Source organism: Caretta caretta, chromosome 10 (assembly GCF_965140235.1).
Source record: "Caretta caretta isolate rCarCar2 chromosome 10, rCarCar1.hap1, whole genome shotgun sequence".
NCBI classification, from domain to species: domain Eukaryota; kingdom Metazoa; phylum Chordata; order Testudines; family Cheloniidae; genus Caretta; species Caretta caretta.
The window spans coordinates 56,442,320-56,464,000 of NC_134215.1; the positions used below are offsets into that span (position 1 = coordinate 56,442,320).

A 21,681-nucleotide genomic window follows, 5' to 3' on the forward strand; every position below is an offset into this window, starting at 1 on the left:
CTCGGGGAGAAGCCTGCTGCTGCCGCCCTCTGGGGGAGGAGGGGCCCGGACACGTGGAAAGCAGCTGGGTGCTGGGATGCGCGCGCTGCCCCAGGGGCCAGGTGCGCGAGGGAAGAGCGGCGGTGTCTGCAGCAGTGACGCAGCCGCGTGACGTCTCTTCCCGCCGCCGGGTAGGCACGATGGCGTCCGGCGCGGATGGCGAGCGGCAGCTGCGCTTTTACAGGGAGCTTCCTAAAGTGGTGAGAGCTGCGTCAGGCCCGCAGGGTCGGGCGTTCTTCCCGCGGGGGCCGGGCCACCTGCCCTTTCTCCACGTTCCCCGCGGCTGGGCTGGTTCTTCCCGTGCAGCTGCCGGAGTCACTCCAGCGCTGCCCACTCGCTGCCCTAGCTGGGGAATGCGCTGGGCCGGGTGCAGTGATGATAGACCAGCAGCCCACATTATGCATCCTTTATGTCCCTCCCCGCTTGCACGGCAGGGAATAGGGCAGTGGTTCTCAAACTTTTGTACTGGTGACCCCTTTCACACAGGAAGCCTCTGAGTGTGAGCGACCTCCCCCCCGCCCTTATAAAGTAAAACACTTTTTTATATTTAACACCATTATAAATGCTGGAGATGAAGCGGGGTTTGGGGTGGAGGCTGACAGCTTGTGAATTCCAACCCCCCCCCGGTAATAACCTGCTGACCCCCAGTTTGAGAACCCCTGGAATAGAGTTTGACAGCATTCAATGCTACGCTGGGCTGGGTCTGCAAGTCACCTTTCTTCTAACTGGGGTGGGTGAGCAGTGAGAGTTCATCCACAGAGTGGCTTGGGCAGTAGCCCTGCTCATGTAAAATCTCCTCATTTGTAAAGCACCTACGTTTGAGGAGAGGCAGGCACCCCAGAAAATCAGCCAGCACCTTTTGGTTCTTGTGCTGGGAGCTCTGTAGAGGGATTGCAATCGAGAAGACATACTGATTAAGGGCTGCAGCCTTTTTTGGTTTCCATAGTTGTTTTCCTGAACCCAGCCTGTCACATTGCACTGAACACTTTTCTTTAAAGATGCGATTAGTTGTACTGCCTTTAAGAAAAAAAAATGACTCACATTGACCATTTGATTCTTCCACAATGTGAGTGTTTTCCATCTTTATTTGGACTATATGTAGTCTGCTTCACTCTGGCAACTCTTGTGCCTGTAGGAGTAAATCTGCCCTCTTTGCCTTTGGTCGCTTGCAACAGAATTGGGGTGGGACAAGAGGAGCTCAGCCCCCTGCAATGGTGCTGTATCTTCGGTGCACCAGCATATAGATCCTTGGGGGTCTCTCTCGACCATGCTCACTTCGTGTTTTACACAAATGAACTATTGCAGCTCTGCTGTGGAGTCACTTCTCCTGCCACTTTTACAGGGTGAGCAGTTCCTGTCCTTCACCCTTTTCCCTGTAGGTGAAGTGGTTCGTTGGGGTATGCAGAGGTCTTCCAGGGGCTGGTACATTAAGTCATCTAGATATTTGCCTAGTTTTACAACAGCCTACCTAAAAAAGCACTAGTGAAGTCAGAAACTAAAATGTCAAACAGAAAATGGACCACAAGGTGGATAGAAAGCTGTTTAGATAGTCGGACTCAACGGGTAGTGATCAATGGCTCCATGTCTAGTTGGCAGCCAGTATCAAGTGGAGTGCCCCAAGGGTTGGTCCTGGGGCCGGTTTTGTTCAATATCTTCATTAATGATCTGGAGGATGGCGTGGATTGCACCCTCAGCAAGTTAGCAGATGACACTAAACTGGGAGGAGAGGTAGATACGCTGGAGGGTAGGGATGGGATACAGAGGGACCTAGACAAATTAGAGGATTGGGCAAAAAGAAATCTGATGAGGTTCAACAAGGACAAGTGCAGAGTCCTGCACTTAGGATGGAAGAATCCCATGCACCGCTACAGACTAGGGACCTATTGGCTAGGCGGCAGTTCTGCAGAAAAGGACCTGGGCGTTACACTGGACGAGAAGCTGGATATGAATCAACAGTGTGCCCTTGTTGTGAAGAAGGCCAATGGCATTTTGGGCTGTATAAGTAGGGGCATTACCAGCAGATCGAGGGACTTGATCAGTCCCCTCTATTCGACATTGGTGAGGCCTCATCTGGAGTACTGTGTCCAGTTTTGGGCCCCACGCTACAAGAAGGATGTGAAAAAATTGGAAAACGTCCAGCGGAGGGCAACAAAAATGATTAGGGGACTGGAACACATGAGTTATGAGGAAAGGCTGAGGGAGCTGGGATTGTGTCGTCTGCAGAAGAGAAGAATGACGGGGGATTTGATAGCTGCTTTCAAGTACCTGAAAGGGGGTTCCAAAGAGGATGCGTCTAGACTGTTCTCAGTGGTAGCAGATGACAGAACGAGGAGTAATGGTCTCTAGTTGCAGTGTGGGAGGTTTAGGTTGGATATTAGGAAAAACTTTTTCACTAGAAGGGTGGTGAAGCACTGGAATGGTTACCTAGGGAGGTGGTAGAATCTCCTTCCTTGGAAATTTTTAAGGTCAGGCTTGACAAAGCCCTGGCTGGGATGATTTAGTTGGGGATTGGTCCTGCTTTGAGCAGGGGGTTGGACTAGATGACCTCCTGAGGTCCCTTCCAACCCTCATATTCTATGATTCTATTAAATGACTTGTTTATATTGCTCTATATACTATGCACTGAAATGTAAGTACTATATTTATTTTCCAATTGATTTATAATTATATGATAAAATGAGAAAGTAAGCATTTTTAGTAATAGTGTGCTGTGACACTTTTTACAGCAACCACCTGTAAGAGCAGCCTACAGATCAAAAGCATTGTAGAGCTACTAAAAGCATAATTGCAAGTTGAGGATGAGGACAAAACTGATAAGCTGTAGGTCTTTATTGGCAGTGTATTTGAACAAAAGGAATTTCTGCCCATTTATCAAGGAAAAGTTTCAAGCAAACAGCTCTTGGGTTCCTAACAAGCTGTAATACAATCCATTTTGTCATGTTTATTTGTCCAAAAGTACTAATTGATTTCCACCACCGACAAAATTTTTAAAATTTTTGTATCGCCTGACTCCAGTCAATTATTTTTCAAGGACTGTTGCAAGCAAATCAACATATTTCCTTTTTTTTGCTTTTATTTTTTTCCCCTGAGGCCACCTCTGTAAGTCTGATTCTGATAACAGGTTTTGCTACGTTCTAAAGGGTGTGGTCTGGCACATTCCTGCTATCATAGCTACACGTTCCTGGAACTCTTATCTGCTCAACAATTCTGGAGTCATGTACAACAAATTTCACGTCTACTATTTGAGTGTTTATTCATTAAAATTGGCACAGGTGCATGATCCAAAACAGATATTGACACTTTCTCTACATTTTGATGCTTCCATTGAAAAAAGGTGTTTTGAAGGCATCCTTGCAAAGTGTCTTGTCTTTTTGTGGGTGGCAGATTCTCATAGTGAATTCTGCAAGGAGTTTAATTGGCATGGTATGTGGAACAGGCATGCCTTTTATTAGAATTAGAGTTTCTGGACTTGATTTCCAGAAGTGGTAAGTAACCAGAGCTCCCATGAATTGGACTTGTGGTTGCTCAGCACTTTTGACAGTCACCCCTTCTATGTTTTATTGTACATTTAGTATTATATTATTTTTAAGTATTTTACAGCGATAGTAAAAATTTCATCATATTTATCAGTCAAGCATTTTGTGAAAACATTTTGCCAATTTTTGCCCTAATAAAAACAGGTGCTAAAAGGGGAGGGGCAGGAGAGTGAAGATGTGTGGGACAAGCTAGGTATTTTGCAGACAAATTTTGAAGTAAGATGGAGCGACACAAGAAGACTATTCCAAATGATGGGCAGCAAGATTGTGAGAAGGGACAGAGAAGAGGGTGATGCTTAATGAAGTGTGGAGCTGAGTAAAGGATGATTGGGTTTGAGAGAGAGGCTGGAACAAGTCGTGAGTTCTAAATTCAAGGAGCGCAGTTCAATTGCTAATTCTGTTTTCTGTTTATAGAGGGAAGTGAGAGCTCACTATGCTTTCATGTGCTCTTAAGAGAAAAGGAAGAATATGCCTGGGTCGAATAAATGCTGCTTTTTTAGTCTAATTAAAAAGATGATGAACCAGTTTAGGCCCAGATTTGACCGATTATAGAATTGAGTAAGGAATAGTGCTCATGTTCTAAATTATTTTTAAAATCTTAAAAAGTAAGATCTGTTTTCCCTCCACCCCCCAAGGTGTACCACTACTGAGACTTTAACACTCTTCACAGTGGCACCTACATTCTTGCTGATATCACCGCTAATGCTCCCAATGAGAAGTAAATAAGACAATCTCATTTGGGGCACCGGCATATAGAAACACAAGTCAAAATAGTCATTATTTGCCAAATGCAGAGACAGGATTGGTTGGGAAATCTTTTATTTTCAACCTTCTAATAAAAAAGCAATACAACATAAAAGAAGAAAAAACCCTGAAATCTAATTGAAATTAAATATACCCTCCACTCCTCTTGATTTGTTTACAACATAGGAGCTCCATGCTCACTTGAATGGCTCCATCAGTTCTGTTACTATGAAGAAACTTGTGGACCAGAAACCATATCTTCAAATCCATAATGGAATGACAATGATTGACAAGGGGAAGAAAAGGACTTTGGAAGAGTGAGTATCTATTACAGGGGTGGGCAAACTTTTTGGGCTGAGGGCCACATCTGGGTGGGGAAATTGTATGCAGGGCCAGGGCAGAGGGTTGGGGTACGGGAGGGAGTGCGGGGTGTGGTAGGGGGTGCAGTGTGCAGGAACAGGCTCAGGGCAAGGGATTGGAGCAGAGGAGGGGTACGGGGTGTCTGGGGGGCTTAGGGCAGGGGTGCAGGAGGGGTGTGGACTGTTGGGAGGGAGCTCGGTACAGGGAGCTCAGGGTGCAGCAGGGGGCTCAGGGCAGGGAGTTGGGGTGCAGGAGGGGTGCGAGGTGCAGGCAGGGGGATTAGGGCAGGGAGTTGGAGGATGGGGTGCAGGAGGGGTTCAGGCTCCAGCCTGGTGGTGGCAGCTGTGTTCACCTGGGCCAGGGCAGGCTCCTTGCCTACTTGCCCTGGCCCCACGTGGCACCACTCCGGGAAGCGGCCGGCACCATGTCTCTGCGCAGCCCCTGGGGGACGGGGGGCACAAAGCTCCATGTGCTGCCTTTGCCACGCCTCCAGGTACCTCCCCTAAAGCTCCCATTGGCTGCGGTTCCCCATTCCCAGCCAATCGGAGCTGCGGGGGGCGGTGCCTGGAGGCAAGAGCAATGCATGGAGCCTGCAGCGCGGGGCCTGCGGCACCACGGGGAGCAGTCCTGCGGGCCGGATCCAAAGCCCTGAGGGGCCGGATATGGCCTGCAGGCCGTAGTTTGCCTACCCCGATCTATAAATTACAACGTTAATTCTCCCCCCTCCCCATTTCCCCCCCCACTCCCCCCCCGGTCCTTTATGAATACATTGAAACCAGTAGAATCTGTAAGCTTGCACTGTGTGGCTGTAGAAAACATAATTAAAATTGAAGGTTTTGGGGTTTGTTTTTGTAATTTGTAAATGTAATTTCATCATATTTTAACATCATTAAGAAAATTATTACTTTTTAAAAATATCCTTAGGAGAAGATAGTTTTTTCATTTCTTAAATCTGTGAAGTCACTTCTTTCTTGTGTGCAAACGGAACATGTATCCCTTGTAATCTTTCTTATTAATTTTGTTTTCCTTTTAATCAGATGATTGAAAATATTTACAGAGAGCCTGGGCTCTTTAGAGAAAATCCAATCAAGCAAGATTTCCTAGTTGGGCATGAATATAGCTAGTAACTTAACACATAGGCAAACAAAGATTCTTAGTAAATGCTTTACACTATACATGCACTACATTTAATCGCTACTGAATTAATAATTTTTAAGGCCAGAAAGGACAATTATGATGATTCAGTCTATGCCGCAACAAAGCCAGTGAATACATGTTATTCAGGTATGGGTTTGCAAGTGGGAATGCTCATCACACCAGCACACTTTTATATGCTTATCCTTTTAACTTTTTTGTTGTAGATGTTTTCAGATGTTTAATATCATTCATCAGATTACCAATAGGACTGAAGATATATTACTGGTAAGTTGTACAAGGCTTTGTTTTAAAAAATCAGAGCATTTCTCTTTCAAAAACAACTCCTTGCAAAGGTAGCAAGAAAAGTTATTGCACTTGTATCTGTGCCCAGTGTGTAAATGCCAAATGGAGCTGATTGTAAATTATTGAGCTCAGAGATTCAGTAATACATTAGTCAATGGCATGTAAAAAATATTTCTGTAAAAAGTGAGAATTTAGAAATGTCATATTCTACGTAACTGACATTTTCATTTTTTTTTCTTCAGAGCAGTGAGCTACCAATATTGGAAGTCAGTCTGTGCTCTCAGATGTGATATCCATTCATATTTACCTATGCTTTAATTTAGCAGAGTCTCCTAATACTTCTTTGTCTCAATGTATATGCAGAGTTCCTTACTAGAGCTGTACTATGTTCACTTCTGAGTCCAGCACAGAGAGGGAGATCTGCTGGTGGGAAAGCGTATCTCAGGGTGCAGAGTGGTGCAAAGTGTTGTGAACGTTTTCTCTCCAGAAGGGGTTTCAGGCGGCCAGTACAGCCCTCCAGGTGGTCAGGATTGCTAAGAAAGAGGTCATTGCCATTGGTAGGGCAGTGGAGGGAGGTACTGTGTCAGCACATTGCCACTGAAATCCCCATTGGCCAGAGCAGCTTTGATACCCTGATAAAACTGGACAGAAAGGTAAACACCATGGGATTTAAACAACAACTCCTATTAATATTATGTAACTATATTTCCATGTTTCACACTGAAAGCTTACATGCATGTCTTTATCTTTGAGTCATCCAGTGTAACAAATTATAAATCTTTAATTTCAAAATATTGTATATGCTGTTTTTAACCAGGTAACTAAAGATGTTATTAAAGAATTTGCTGCTGATGGGGTCAAGTATCTGGAGTTAAGGAGCACACCTAGAGAAGAAAATGGCACTGGTACAAAGTGTTCTGACTTTTAATTAGTATTCTAGATTATATTATAGAACCTCTCACATTATAAAGTTAATATTAACAATATGGTTTGGATAGTACCTAGTGAATTTTGACTGACATGTTAATAACTGCTGGAGTCACTTTTGAAATCCAGTTGTTTCAGTAAATGTGACACATTTAGAAACAAATCAGTGAATGTCCCACTGTCAAATCTTTCATATAGTGGCAAATTCCTCTTGTAATTTCATTGAAACCAGTGGAATTGCTCCATGGGTGATTTTTTTCCCAACCCATATATTTATATAAAAATATAAATAAAAAAATACATGCACATACGTATGTTCAGTGTTATAAATATAATTATTTGCAGTGAACTGAATAATGAAAATGATAATGTGGATAAAATTTTCCTTTTAGTAAGATTTTTTTGGGGGTGGGGTGTGGGAGGGAATTACATATTGAGCCAAAATCTTTCCTGTCATAGCTTCACTATCCAGTGCACACAAGTGCTTATGTCAGTATACTTACGTCACTTGGGGGGCTATTTTATTCGTACCCCGGAGTGACACAAATTATGGTGACATAGGCTGTAGTGGAGACATAGCCTTACTGTAGTTTTGTTTCTTGTAATAGCTGCTACATTTTCTTTCTTATTTCTCTTTATCTTTTTATTGTTTTTAAACAAATATTTCAGTGGTGCATCAGGAAACCCTATTGTTAGACTCTTCTGTAAAGTTATTTTTCTTTTCTCCACAAACTCAGAGCAAACAAAATCCAAAGGGAGGCCTCAAAGTAAAATTACATTTGTTGGTAAAACCAGCCCTATACAAAATGTAAAATCACAGAATAAAATCAAGATGGAGAATGAAACTACCATCCCAAAATGCAAATAAAATATAAGATCAAATGGTAAAATGGGGGGGAAGGTAAAATGAAAAATATTTTCATGGTCAGTCTAGGATTTTATCAAACGTAACTTTTTATAATCAGTTCGCTTATATCTACTCAGACCAGATGTGCTTATGCTTGTGTGTGTGTTTTATAGGCATGACCAAAAGGGCATACGTGGAAGCTGTACTTGAAGGAATAAAACAGTGTAAAGAGGAGGATTTGGATATAGATGTCAGGTAAAATAACGTGAAAATCTTCTGATCTGGGATTTTCTTATGAACCTAGTGCTTGGCCGAGGTTTACAGATCATGAATGCTGGGGAGGAATTTATATAGAAACTGGATGATTTTTGACGTTTTAAAGTTTTTTTAAAAATTAAATATTTTTTAAGGGGTGCATCTTAAATAAGAAAGCATCTTGTACACCAAAAAAAAGTATTTACTATTTTATCAGTGTCTCTAAAACATGAGTACTTTACCATTTTTAGCTTCATTTTAACCTTTTCTATAAGTAAAAAACTCCCATCTCCAAAATGTGTTCAAACTATTTAATAGTTAACAGTTCATATTACTTAACAATCTACGTATAACGTAGTTGGCTAAGTGACAAAGTGGCCCATGCTCCTATTTGCTAAAATACCAAAATCCTTTTTTACAACAATTTGTAAAGATGGGTAATTAAAAGCGTTTTCTGATATTTTATGTGAATTTTGCATTTTCCTAAGCATTACCCGTAGATCAAACGATTGATGTATGATGAAACCTAGCCCACATGGTTGCATTTAGTAGTGTTTAGTACCTTTGTTGTTAATACACTGTATCTTTTAAGTAAGCTTATAAAATAATTGTTGTAATTAAAAAAAGGAGATACAGTTTAGCCATTGTAGAACAGATTTATTTACTGCATACACCATGTTAGTTCTAACAAAAATGATTTTCTGACTATTAATAACGGAAATGCTCGAGGCCAAAGCAAGTTCGATATAACGCGGTTTCACCTATAACGCGGTAAGATTTTTTGGCTCCTGAGGACCACGTTGTATTGGGATAGAGGTGTACTACATGGCTATAGGGCACCATTTTACTTGCATAACTGTATCCAGATGAAGGGTTGTACTGGTTTAACTAGTTTGGTTAAAAAAATCAACCCACTACCAAATTAGTTATACTGGTACAATGACACTGTGTAGATCAGGCCTTAGAAAGACACTACAGTTTCTATTAGTAATTTAACAAATAATATAAACTTGAATTTTAAACCAGCTATCAAAAGTGAACCTAATAATCACCAATATAGGTGTAATATGTGTCTTCCCCTCTGTTATGGAATTCTAATGATTTTCTTTGAAATAATACAGTAATCACAGTGAGAGTTTCTGCAGCCATTGACTGTTTGTTTGGCTAATTGCTGAACATTGAACTGTTGTTTCACTAACATGCTTACTTTGATCCTCTGGGAAAGCTGCTTTTACTGTGAAATGGCCTGTCAGACTTTTATCATGTACAAACCTTCGGCAGTTTTGTTCCTCTTTAAAACAAACAAAAAACACCCACAAACAAAAAATCAACAAACAGAAAACTACCGACCATAAACAAATAAAAAGTACAAATATATTGGACAATTTTTAAAAAGTTTGAATTATTTTAAAATGACCAACCCACCCCAGTGAAGTTGATGTAGGAAAAAACACACACTGCGCAGACAGCACCTGTGTAGCTATATGCAGGAGCACTGGTTACCATGTACAATTTTCTTCTGAGTTTCACTTGTTTTTGAGAATTGAAAAATCTTAGAGAAACTCAAAAAACATGAACCAATAACAAAATGAGTTTATTAAAACCTTTCAGAATTGTTTATAAGTCAGAAACTTGATAACTAAATGGTGGGAAACCCGAAGAAGATAAACAGCCACTAGTTAGGGATCCAGCTTTCCTCTGTGGGAACTATAAAATTAATTTTTGCAAGAAACTAATAATACAGGTTAAAAATCTGCTCTGAAAAGTTGTCCTTAGTTCTTGACTTCTTTTGTGGGCCTTCTGTAAACTATCTAAGGTAAACTATCTACCTTCTCAAAGAGGGTTGCAGTGGTGCACCTGCAGAAATCCACATTGTGCAGGCTGAATGAGTAATTGCATCCCCCACAGGGTCACTTATGTGTGAACACAGTTAACTTTTTGCACTCCAAAATTTTTCTGTTTGCTACATATTGCCTTTGAAAATTTGGACCATAAAGTTTTTTTGGTTTTTCTGGCAAAATATATTGCGCCTCTTAATAGTAGAGGTGTAATAATAACAAACTAGATATAAATGTGAATTAAGATACATGTATCATTTGTATACAGTACATCATAACAATATAATACTATGTCACAGTTGTCAGCATTTGTACAGCCAGTTAGGAGGTTCCTTAGTATCTTATGGATTGGCCTTAATATCTTTTGCCTGTGCCTGAGATGTAGGGTGTTGCAGAGGTCAAATTCTAAGCTCTTTGTGGAAGGGAGGGGCTGAATTGTCTGAGCCGGCAGGTCTTGCTGGCTAATCCAGAAAACAGCATTGGTAGTAGCTTCAGAGAAAGAGTTGATATATAAAAGTTAGAACTTTGGTGTGCAGGCTAGTAGCCAGACTAGGACCTGATGCCAGTATAGGCAGTGGCTGGAAGGATGTTGCCTGTCCAGAGGACAGGAGAACTCTTTGCTGTGTCTTATGTGAGATGGTGTATGTTTTTTAAGAAGTATTTAGAGGTCCTTCTCTGGAGATGCAGCTTACCAGATCTTTCCTTTCCCAGGGCTTGGAAAAAGTTGTTTTGGTTTTATGAAAAAGGAAGAACCAAACCATGCCAATAAAATTATTGAAAGAAAATCAGTTTATCCCAAGTGAGGGTTCAGTTCTAGCTCCTTGTGTTCAGCTATATAAGCCCAATCTTTTGTTTCAGTGTTACATTTTTGCCTCTAGAGTGGAGCCAGTATGGCTGGAAGGGAGATGTCATGAATGTAATGCTGGAATTAGAGTGGGTATGCACATGGGCATTAGAGATGTGTCATTCAGCCACTGTGATAACAGCGTGGTGCACTGGTATTGTTGTGTGCTTCTCTGTACATGCATAATTACCCTGTTACTTGCCATCAGAGCTTTACAATAACAGTTGTGACAAAAGAAGCAATTTCTATTTAAGTTGAGTGTAGTGTTGCTTTTGCTGGTAGTAGATTGTTTCTTTGTCCTTCACCTGCTGTCACTGTTCATATTTAATGTAAGGTGTACATCTCTATTCTAGGTTTTTAATAGCAATAGATAGAAGAGGTGGACCTATCGTGGCCAAGCAAACTGTTAAACTTGCTGAAGAGTTCCTCCTTTCCACTGATGGGATTGTGGTAGGGCTTGACCTCAGTGGTGATCCCACCGTAAGTTATTTTCCTTGAAGATGGGTACTTTTATCATTGTAATGATTATAGTATCAAATTTTATTTTTACTCTTAGTGCTTTGGATAATTTTCCTTTGGGGGCATTAACTGTTCACAGCAAGGGTTAGGAACGATTATTTCCCCCCATCTAAAATATTGTATAAATGGGTATAGATGCATTTTGGAGTGCTTTGCCTTCATCTGAAGTACCAGTTATTGGCCAACACTGAAGGCAGAATGTTGTTGCTATATTATTATATAATTTCTTTTAAATAGTACCCACAATGTTGTGTAAGGTGTTTTTCAAACATAAAAGAAGGCACACAATCTAAAGACAGAAGAACAGGTAGTAGTAGTCACAGTAGTACTTGGAATTATGGTTCTTGCCTGGCAAATCCTATTTTTAGTCATTTTACTTGACTTTGGAATGTATGAAGGAGTTGAGGGGGTTGGACAGAAAGTTGTTTTGGTTCTTAACAGCTGCCCTTTATGTAAAGGACACCATCAACTAAAATAAACACACTGATGTGTTGTTACTAGTAACATTTGCTGAATTGAAAATGATTAGGGAAATACATTTCTCTTTATTGTCTCACTGTTTACTTGTACATTTAATAGCAATTTGTCTGTAGTCAGTTTCACTGTTTCCCCTATATAGTTAGTCAGTTTAAACTTGCTGGTTCTTGGTTAAATGTCTTGCTCATATTCATGGTGTGAAGATAATACCTGTCTGTCAAAAAATTGAAAATGTACAAAATGATACACAATTATCAAAAAAGGGAACTTAAAAGCAACTTCTGAGCCCAGGAAAGCATCTACTACCACATTGCTCTGATTGTATCAGATTGATTGGGGTGGAGGCATTTTGAGTAATACTGAGAATAGACACAAAATGAGAACTAAGGCTGGTTTACAAGGCCCCACAGTTTGGTCTGTGGGGGTGTGAATTGCAGTAGGTGTCTTTTAGTTTGCATCCTCAGCATTCACTTGGTGGGTTACAGTGCAACGTGCCAGTGTGCACTACAGTTCACATCCCATAGTCTGAACTGCAGGGTCATGTAGACAGACATAAAATGCAAGCACCTAATATGCTGTTGAAGAAAAGAAGAGAAGAAGAGAGGTTGAAGACTATAGTTCTCAAATTGAGGTGAAAAAAATTGATTCACTATATTTGATTATATGAGATAGCAAAAGAAAAATGATTAAAATTAACTGCTTTTGAATGGATTATATTAATAATATGAAACTTCATCATGATTGTATAATTGGAAAGGTTTCAATAAAAAATACCTCCTGATTAATCATGCATTTTTGTTTGGATTTTTCTTCAAGGCAGGACATGGCAAAGATTTTTTTGAACCCCTTTTCGAAGCAAAAAAGGCAGGACTGAAACTGGCATTGCATCTTTCAGAGGTAAATTCTTAATGTTTGCGCTAACTTTTTTCTGCAACCTCCTTTAAATAAAAACCTATTGTAACTAAAAGTAACGTCTGTGGATTTTCAGTTTTTCAGGCCGAAGTAATGCTAGTTTATGGCATTTTGAAGAGATGGGGTTAGGAAAGAGAAATTTAAAGTAAACACTCATATATTTATATGTATTTTGAAGGGAAAAACCCCCCAAAGAATCAACCCCCCAAAGAATCAAAACCCAACCACCTAACCAACTTAGTCAAGTAACCTTGACTAAATCTCTCCTACCTTTCTAGGGATGTTACAGACCACCAGAGAACCATGCAGGCTCCACTCCTGTGATTTATGATGTCACAAGAAATGTTTCAATGGTGCTATTGTCAGTTTTGAATTCTGTGTTAATTTTGGATAGATCAATCCAGTAAATGATATAATACAGTAAATGTTGAGAACCACAGAAGGAATGCCAGTAACATAACATACTCTGCCTTTAAACCTGCAAGGTCCTTACATGATTTATTAAATTATGGAAACAAATAGGACCTCAGTATCATAGGGAAAACCCTGATTCAAGAGCATGACTAAGCCTTGCTCATTAAGGATTATTGGAGGAACTATTGGCTGTAATTTATTGTATTTGAAATTTACACATATATTGACTGATCCATTGTCACCTACCTGAAGTATATCTGGAATATCATATAGTAGATCTTGTTATGCACCTGTTTTACTCACATGAGTAGTTCTGTTGACATTTTTAGCTGTTTGTGTATGTGAGACAAGGAGAATTTGGAGTATGATCTCTAACATTGAAGATCGACCTAGAGTTTGTTTTAGCAGGCCTGATGAATAATGAAAACCTTCTAATTTCTGAAAGAAGTAGTGCCTTTAGGAAATGAAGGCTGATATTATTAATGAGTTTTTTGCATCGAACTCTTGTGCAGTGCTCTGAAAATGTGCTTCCGAGTGCCTCACCTTCTTCTTTCTGTCTCTGTCTTATTGTGTAACTTCTCTGTTCTGCCATGAGTTTATCCATTTGTACATTGGAGATAACTGTAACCTTCCTTCACAAGGTAGTTGAGGCATATTTCATTAAGGTTTGTAAAGAAAATTGAGGTCCTCCAATCAAAAGTATTTCAGAAGTGCAAATAACTAATGTAATCTGTCCTTTTATCCGTTTTCCAATGAGTGCACTTCCATCTTCCAGTTCCTGCATCTCTTCCTTCTCCAAAGCATAATAACTAATACTAATTAACACACACACTTATTTCTCATTTTCTTTGTTGATAAAATGTACAAATACAAAAACCCAGAACCCAGATCTGATCTGGGGCTGATGTAGGACTTTGATTATTCAGCTACAGTATAGTGCCGTTACAGACTCTGTGCATGGTGGGGTGTATTCTGTTTTAGATCCCAAATAAAGAAGAGGAGACCAAAATTCTTCTTGGCTTGCCTCCAGACAGAATTGGACATGGTACATTTCTCAGCTCTACAACAAGTTCAGAGGACCTTGTGCAGCTTGTTAGACAGAATCACATACCTATAGGTAAGCAAGAAGATAAGAAAATTGCTTGGTAGCCCTCAAGCTTTGATACATTGTATCTTGCAAATGATTCAGTAAATCTCAGTAGATTTATATCTCCCAGAAATAAATATGGAAAGATATTTGTGATGTGGAAATATATGGATACGGTGAGAAAATAACTGATACAGATGGTGTTTTACTAACGCTTCTGCTTTTCATTTAAAATAACATTGGTCACAATATTTTTAAACATTTTTACTGAGTGCCATTAATTAAATGTCTAGGTATTTTATATGCATATATTTCAATATACACACACATTGTCATACACTATTCTCAATAGTGGTGCTTCTTAGCAGTTTAATGCCAGTCCCTGGTGTAGAATCAACAAATAGTGGGGAAAACGGCAACAGGAAACAGAGATCTGGAACATTAAAATAGTACAAAATTGCCATGTGTTTACATTTGTTGCCACATGGTTAATATCAATAAACTACACCTTAGTAATTTGTATAGTGAAATTTATTTTAAGGCGATGTAAAAGGATTTAGTGGCATCTGTGTAGACTGTTGAAAGTTTTATATCTGCGTCAAATACATAGGGACATAAGAATTGTGATACTGGAGCACTGATCTGTCCAGTCTGATATCATGCCGCTGGCAGTAGCCAATAATGGATGCCTCAGATGAAGGTAGAAAATCAAAACATAACCCCGTTGGGCAGTACATGTGGTGTCTGTGCTTGTGCACCAGTTCTTCAAACTGGGCGCACAACCAGTGAACTGTGCACCTAACCATCCATTTGACTGTGTAAATCCAGGTATTTTCATGTGTGCACACATGAACATTTTGGTCCCGTGTTTGAATATGTTTTTAGTTGGGATATACAATATATTGTAAATGTCATGAATCACCACACATTTAAAAAAAAACAAAATAAACCCCAGGTAACACTGAACCATTTAGCTATGGATTGAAATGTGTCCATTAGTCTACCCAAAGATCATATTTTTGGTTCTGTACATATCCTTGTTTTTTTCTTTTAATTCAGAGTTTTTCCTTTTATCACTTAGAACTTTGCATGACGTCAAACTTCAAAAGTCAGACTGTACCTTCCTGTGACAAACACCATTTTGGATACTGGTACAACATGGGCCACCCTACTGTACTTTGTGTAAGCCATTTTGATTGTACAGAATACATTTAGATGCTGACCACACAGAACATGGAAACTGAGTCACTGGAGCCAAGTTAGGGAAACATACCTGTTACTATCTATACAAGAGCCAACGGGACAAGGACTTTCTTTGACCTCACTTATAAGAAATTTGATACCCTGTTTAGGAAGAAATATATTGTAAAAATCTAGGAAAATTCAACTTCTAATTTTTATTGAAGAAGCAAATCCCAGTAGATTAAACGTCTGGTTTACATTAAATTTGGGGTCTATATAAGTTTTGGTATGAACCAGGGAACATTGCATTTGAACGTCTTAGCCCCTATATTTGTATTTTTAAATTGTGATTCCTTGTAATTATTATTTCCTTGTAATTTCAAATATGTGTCTGTTGCATTCAGAGGAAAATATGGGACTCCTCCTGTAGGTAATTAGTCCTGATCCCGTGAGATGCCAAGCACCTCAGCTCCCATTGTCAGCATCTATAAAAACATCCATGGTAGAAAACATCACATTGGCTAAGTTAAGTAAGGTAAATTTAGGGACCTCTCTTCCGCACGTAACCCACACGAGAGCCCTGGATTAGGGAGCCGGGACCAATTCAGTCCGTAAACGATCCTAACTTGAACATTTAACTGGCAACACTTATCTAATTGTTATTATTTATCGTTTGTATTATGGTAGCAGCCAAGGACCATAATCGAAGTCAGGGCCCCATTGTACTAGGTACTGTTGTACAGGATGACACAGACCCTATCCTGATGATAAATACTCTAATATAAGACAAGGTGCAGCTAGTAGGTGGAGGGTAGAGGGGTGGGGGCGGAACAGGGAAGGGGAAAGATTAACAGTTGTATGATCACACATTTACATAAGTTACACGTGTGAATAACTTGATGGTTCTGAATCATCAGAATTGTTTTGAAATATAAGTAAGTGCCAGCAATCCCCACAGACCTTCTGTCTAGCCATTATCACTTCTCTGTAGGCATCATGGTAGAAGTGGGTCTTGAGGAGGAGCGGTAGGAGCAGCTTTATGGATTAGTTTGGAAAGCATGCTCCATTTGTAGTAGGAGACATAGAATAAAGCACAAAGACTCTGGCTGTTTTTATAGACATCATATATTTTTAGAAATGAACTGTTCTTTCACTTAGCCTTCTTTGTTCAGCATATGGTATTTTTGGATGAGATATATTGATATTAATTTTCAAACAGTTTTACCCTACTGTATTTCACAGTTTACTGCAGCTAGTATTTATTCTATCTGTTAGTTCTTACTTAAAAGATAGAATAAGTACTAGCTGCAGTAAACTGTGAAACTGATCATAAATTAATTTCCTATTTTGCAAAGCTGGACATACTGAATGATTGTTTGTTTGTTTTTTACCTCCCTCCAGACTGACGATAAAGGTGTCTTTGCAACAGATCTGTCTCAGGAGTACCAGCTGGTTGCTAAAACATTTAATCTGACGCCATCACAGATATGGGACCTCTCCTATGAATCAATCAACTATATCTTTGCTTCAGACCATGTAAAATTGAAGCTAAGGGAACAGTGGCATAAACTGAAACCAAGTCTACTAAGTAATTGAACTAAAGTTATAAATAGATGAAAACTGAATATACTAGCTCCGTTAATAAGGATGATCTGCCTAAGAGATTCTGTCTTTGGCCTTTTTAATTTTTATACAACCATAGGGCCCAGTCCTGCAGCCTCTGCTTATATGAATTAAGGGCTACAGGAACAGACCGTTATTTAACCAGGATGAGAGAGAAGTTCCTTTCCACACTTTGTCTGGACAAAGTCTGTCAGTGAGTAAAATTCCAGATTTTTCACATACTAAATACCGTATTCACTGTAGAGAAACTAATTTTTTAATTACTTTTTCCTGAAATGTGTTAAAATATCACAAATATTGGAACAATCATAACAAAATAAAGTTGAGTAGGAAAAGAACATAATACACACATAACAACAATGTGCTAAGCAGTATGTATATGTTTTTCTATATCAATCTTAAGTAGGCTGATGGAGCAGAAAGATATGGACAATCTCAGGGAGAAAAAAATACTTGTCAATAAGATCTTCACACTCAGTTAAGAGACACATTAGAACTGTTTCTGCTGATATAGATGTCTGACCAAAGCTTTCTGTGGGTAGTTTAATGAATAGGCTGACACAATCAAACTGAACTACACTATCGACACACTCAGAATTAACAGTGTGTTACGGTGTCTCTGTATTACACTGGCAAGCAGAAAAAAATTCTAAAAACAAATTCAACCCATGTGACATGTTTATGGGGTTTTGTTTTTAAAATGCTTTATTATAATTTAAAGTTTATTTCTTTCCATTTGTTTTTTATTTTTTAAACAAAAAATAGCTTTTTTGATGCTGTGTGTTTCTAAAACCACTGCTTTTGTTTTTGCTCAGGGTTTGTAGATTGGAGGCATGTAAATTCTGCAGCAAATTATGTGAAGTTGTATCATTTATAAGGGATGCTTTCCTTATACTAAGTGATACCATGTCTGTTTTGACACCACAGGGAGCTCTTTAGTTTGGGAAATGAGATGTGGTTTTTGTCAGTGTTATTAATTTATGCATTGCTAGATCTGTCACTCTTCACAGAAGTATCACTGACAACACAATCTTGCCATATGTGGCCCCTATATCACTTAAGAGACTGTGTTTTGTGAGTATTTAAATAATTGTACTAGGAATTGGGATTTCACTTCATAGATTAGGAAAGAGATTCCGCCATGTAGAACTTTGGTCCTATTACTTCAGGCAATCCCTCTGCTGTCTGAGTTTCAGGAGACCAGACTATTAATGGCCTATGACAGACTGCATTTTTTGCAGTGCTAATGAAAGTAGACCATACTGAATGTTCTGAAGATGTAAAGGCAATCTGTTTGATGAGTCACTGGCTATGCTGTTTCAAGTTTTTGTTGGCTCATGAGAACTGTCATTGGTAATGATTTTTTTTTTTTATCTTGTAACAAGGCTACTAATATGGGTTATGTGTTGCCCCTGTCAACAGTCATTGTCACTTCTACTCTGCCTGATGCTGCCAGGTGCTCAGACGATTGGGCCCTTAAAAATCTTTTTAGGAGGGGGAGATCTTGCAACGGTCATGGGGATGGCTAATACTGTGCCTCCAAATATTTGTGATGTGCTCAGATTCCACAAGCCTAGTAATAGGGTCCCAGTCCTTGGTCTCTAGATGTCAGGGCAACTTGTTGTTGTGTCTGAGCCAATTGGAAAAAGGTAAAAACTGGAGATAGAGTTAGAATGCTTATGTGGCAGGATGAACTTTCTCAGCTATATCATTTAGAATGAAGCCTAATGAGTGACCCAGTAGAGGGATCGTTCTTTTCTGCTGAGAATACTTACCTCTCATGTGCTAAGAAATCAGTTCAGACAATGTTATGTGACCTCCTAGCAGCAGCTGGACATAGGAAACAAGCACAGCTTTGTGACGTCTGCTCTGTATAGAACGAGCTGTCCTGGCTGAGCTCTCCAGTTCTTTTCTGTGTCCCAGCAGGAGCAGATCACACTCTGACTTCTGAACTAGGGATTTAGTTGTTTATTGTGATCCACTTTCAGATAGCTGCTGTTATATGTATGTGGGGAAGATCAAGACCTATCTGCATTCTGCTCCCACATCCCCCAATCCTGAGGTCAAGGAAAGAACGCTCTATCTTATAGAACGCCGTGGTTCATGTGTTTTTAGTGAGTAGTCCCCTAGCACCCTATCAGCCATCCATGATTGTGATCAGTTGTGCCCCAGCCATAAAGTACAAGTAATCGGTGTAAATTGCTATGTGGGGGTTGTGTGCCCACTGGCAGGCCAGACAGCATATGACTTTAGAGTAGAACCTCAGAGTTCCGAACACCAGCGTTTCAAACAGACCAATCAGCCACACTCCTCATTTAGAACCAGAAGTACACAATCTGGCAGCAGCAGAGACAAACCACTCCCCACCCCCCCAAAAAAGCAAGTACAGTACTGTGTTAAATGTAAACTACTAAAAGAAAAAAAAGCGGCATTTTTCTTCTGCATAGTAAAGTTTCAAAGATGTATGAAGTAATGTTCAGTTGTAAACTTTTGAAAGAACACCCAGAATGTTTTGATCAGAGTTATGAACAACCTCCATTCCTGAGGTTTCATAACTCTGAGATTCTACTGTATATTAAAACTGCTGATCGGAGATGGGGTACTCTGGAGAATAGAGCAAGGGGTCACAAGCTGCGAAGTCCTGAGGGTAAATCTCATCTCTGCAGCTGATTGGCTGTATGGCCTTAGGCAAGTAACTTCACTTCGCTGCCCCAGCTTTCCAGGCTGTGAAATGGAGATAAATGCTATCTGTCTCATGGAGGTTGTTAGGGTCTGTTGTTTGTTTGTGCAGCATTCTGAACATGTAAAGTGGAATGTAAACGCTAAGTTTTGTGATGATCAGTGCACACTTATGTCCATGCAAAACGCAGTGAGGGTCAGAAGCTAGCCTTCCATTTTCTATGTAGCAAATTCTTTCCAACCCTTTAGAAGTGGGTAGGATTCCATGGGACTCCCCAAGCAGTATTCAATTTATTTTTCTTTCCACCTCCCATTCCTCTTTGTGGAGAGTCGCTTACCAGTCTGAGGCAAACTCTTTGTATAATCTCTCCTTTAGCTGGATCCCTCTAACTGGCTTTTAAAATACAAATTAGCTTTGTTTCCAAGTTAAAAAAAACCAACACCACAACCATTAGTCCAATTGTTTGTTTTGCTTTTTCCACTAAAAATAAATAAAATAGACTTGAATAAAAATCTATATGCCTTTTGTTTTAAAGCAAAGCCGAGGTAATCATGTATGAATTGTCATGTTGGTTTTAGTTAATGTTTAAGGCCCTGATCCTACAACTTGTTCTCCATGGGTTGATGCTTGCATCCCCGTGGATCTCCACTGAAGTCAATGGATCACCATGTAGATGCAAGGGTCTGACTGTGCAGAACAAGTTGCAGGATCAGGGCCTTAGTGTGTTACAGTTAAACACACACTCCCGTAATAATGAATAGTTCCTGCCATGAGGATGTGTGAATATTTGTGATTGTGTACCTCATCCATATCTAGGTCTAAACTATTTATACTACAGTTGGGAACGTGGGATCTACAAGTATGTGAAATTCATATCCAGTGTAGGTTGACATTAAATGCGGATGATGGACTTTCCGCATGCATCTGTTTTGTATTGGAAAAAACCCCACATCATTGAAGGAGATGGATTTCACTACAGTCTGACTGTGTCGATCTTTATTGCTGCTCATTTATGGCTCTGTCCTCTTCCCACTGAAGTCCGTAACAAAATTCTCATTGATTTTAATGGTGAAAAGCACTGTGGTGATATCTTGGGTCGCTGCATGCTCTGAGAGAATCTTCTTGGAAGCACATGCCTTGTTTTGAAAATGGGTTAATAAAATCTCCTTGCTTATCATTAATGCTACTGCAATATTGTGATCTTCTCTAAATGCACTCATTTTTCATACGCGAAATAGTTGAAGTGCATTTGGTTCTTTTTCAGGGAAAGCATCATATTTTTTGCCATATCATCCTCCATCCTCCCTTGTACTTGTCCATTTCCGGTATTACAGATAGTACTGGTATTCATTGTTGTTGTTTATACATAATAAATGTGCAACTTTTAAAATGTAAAAGATGTGCATATTCTTAGTGCTCTAAGGGTAGAGGCTGAATCCTGAGATCCTTGATTTCAACGGGAGTGTTGCTGGAGTGAGGACTGCAGTAAGGAGTATTGCTGGAGTGAGTACATTTTAAGCACGGACCTCAGTATTTGGTGCCCCAGTTTAGAAATACTCAGATTCCCTGGATCTACATTTAAAAAAAAATCCTTTTATCCTAGTCTCAACATACACACAAATCAATCTTTAAAAAAAGTTAAGGATTTAAGCTTGGGTCTAATAAAATTTGAACTCCCAGTTGCTGTATCACTATAACTGCTCTAGTATCTTGCGCCACTTGGCAGTATGGAAGTCTTGTTCCTCCACTAGATATTTATGTGGAATGACAGGAAGTTCCATGAATACATGTATAATGTAAGGAGAGGGCTTGAGCTTCTATACAGACTGTGATACTAGAAGCAGGGCTTTTTTTTATGACCATCCACTGCACATGCAAGATGCTGTGCTAACAGGAGATACAGCTTTTCACCCATTCTATCATGCATATGAACTGTCACGTCTTTAAGAGCATAATG

General features: G+C 39.6%; 1 protein-coding gene across 2 annotated transcripts; it reads left to right on the forward strand.

The window, feature by feature from the left end:
• The first annotated feature begins 22 nt into the window (after positions 1-22).
• Positions 23-17,993, forward strand: MAPDA (N6-Methyl-AMP deaminase). Of its 2 annotated transcripts, none has more exons than XM_048866951.2 (10): positions 23-239; positions 4,506-4,636; positions 6,041-6,101; positions 6,937-7,024; positions 8,067-8,148; positions 11,184-11,310; positions 12,643-12,723; positions 14,134-14,269; positions 15,321-15,421; positions 16,823-17,993. In XM_048866951.2, the coding sequence occupies exons 1-10, from the start codon at positions 180-182 to the stop codon at positions 17,015-17,017; spliced, it is 1,062 nt and encodes a 353-aa protein (XP_048722908.1). In that variant the 5' UTR covers positions 23-179; the 3' UTR covers positions 17,018-17,993. The 2 variants fall into 2 exon arrangements, with proteins under 2 accessions (XP_048722908.1, XP_048722909.1); XM_048866952.2 differs by lacking the exon at positions 23-239 and adding an exon at positions 1,249-1,382.
• The last annotated feature ends 3,688 nt before the right edge of the window (positions 17,994-21,681 follow it).

What these genes read in the sequence shown, in the direction of transcription:
- MAPDA (XM_048866951.2), top strand. Translation starts at nt 180, where the DNA reads ATGGCGTCCGGCGCGGATGGCGAGCGGCAGCTGCGCTTTTACAGGGAG. An exon ending in ACCTCAGTGGTGATCCCACC is followed by an intron (nt 11,311 to 12,642) that starts GTAAGTTATTTT and finishes TTTTTCTTCAAG; the next exon opens with GCAGGACATGGCAAAGATTT. An exon ending in ACAGAATCACATACCTATAG is followed by an intron (nt 14,270 to 15,320) that starts GTAAGCAAGAAG and finishes TTTATCACTTAG; the next exon opens with AACTTTGCATGACGTCAAAC.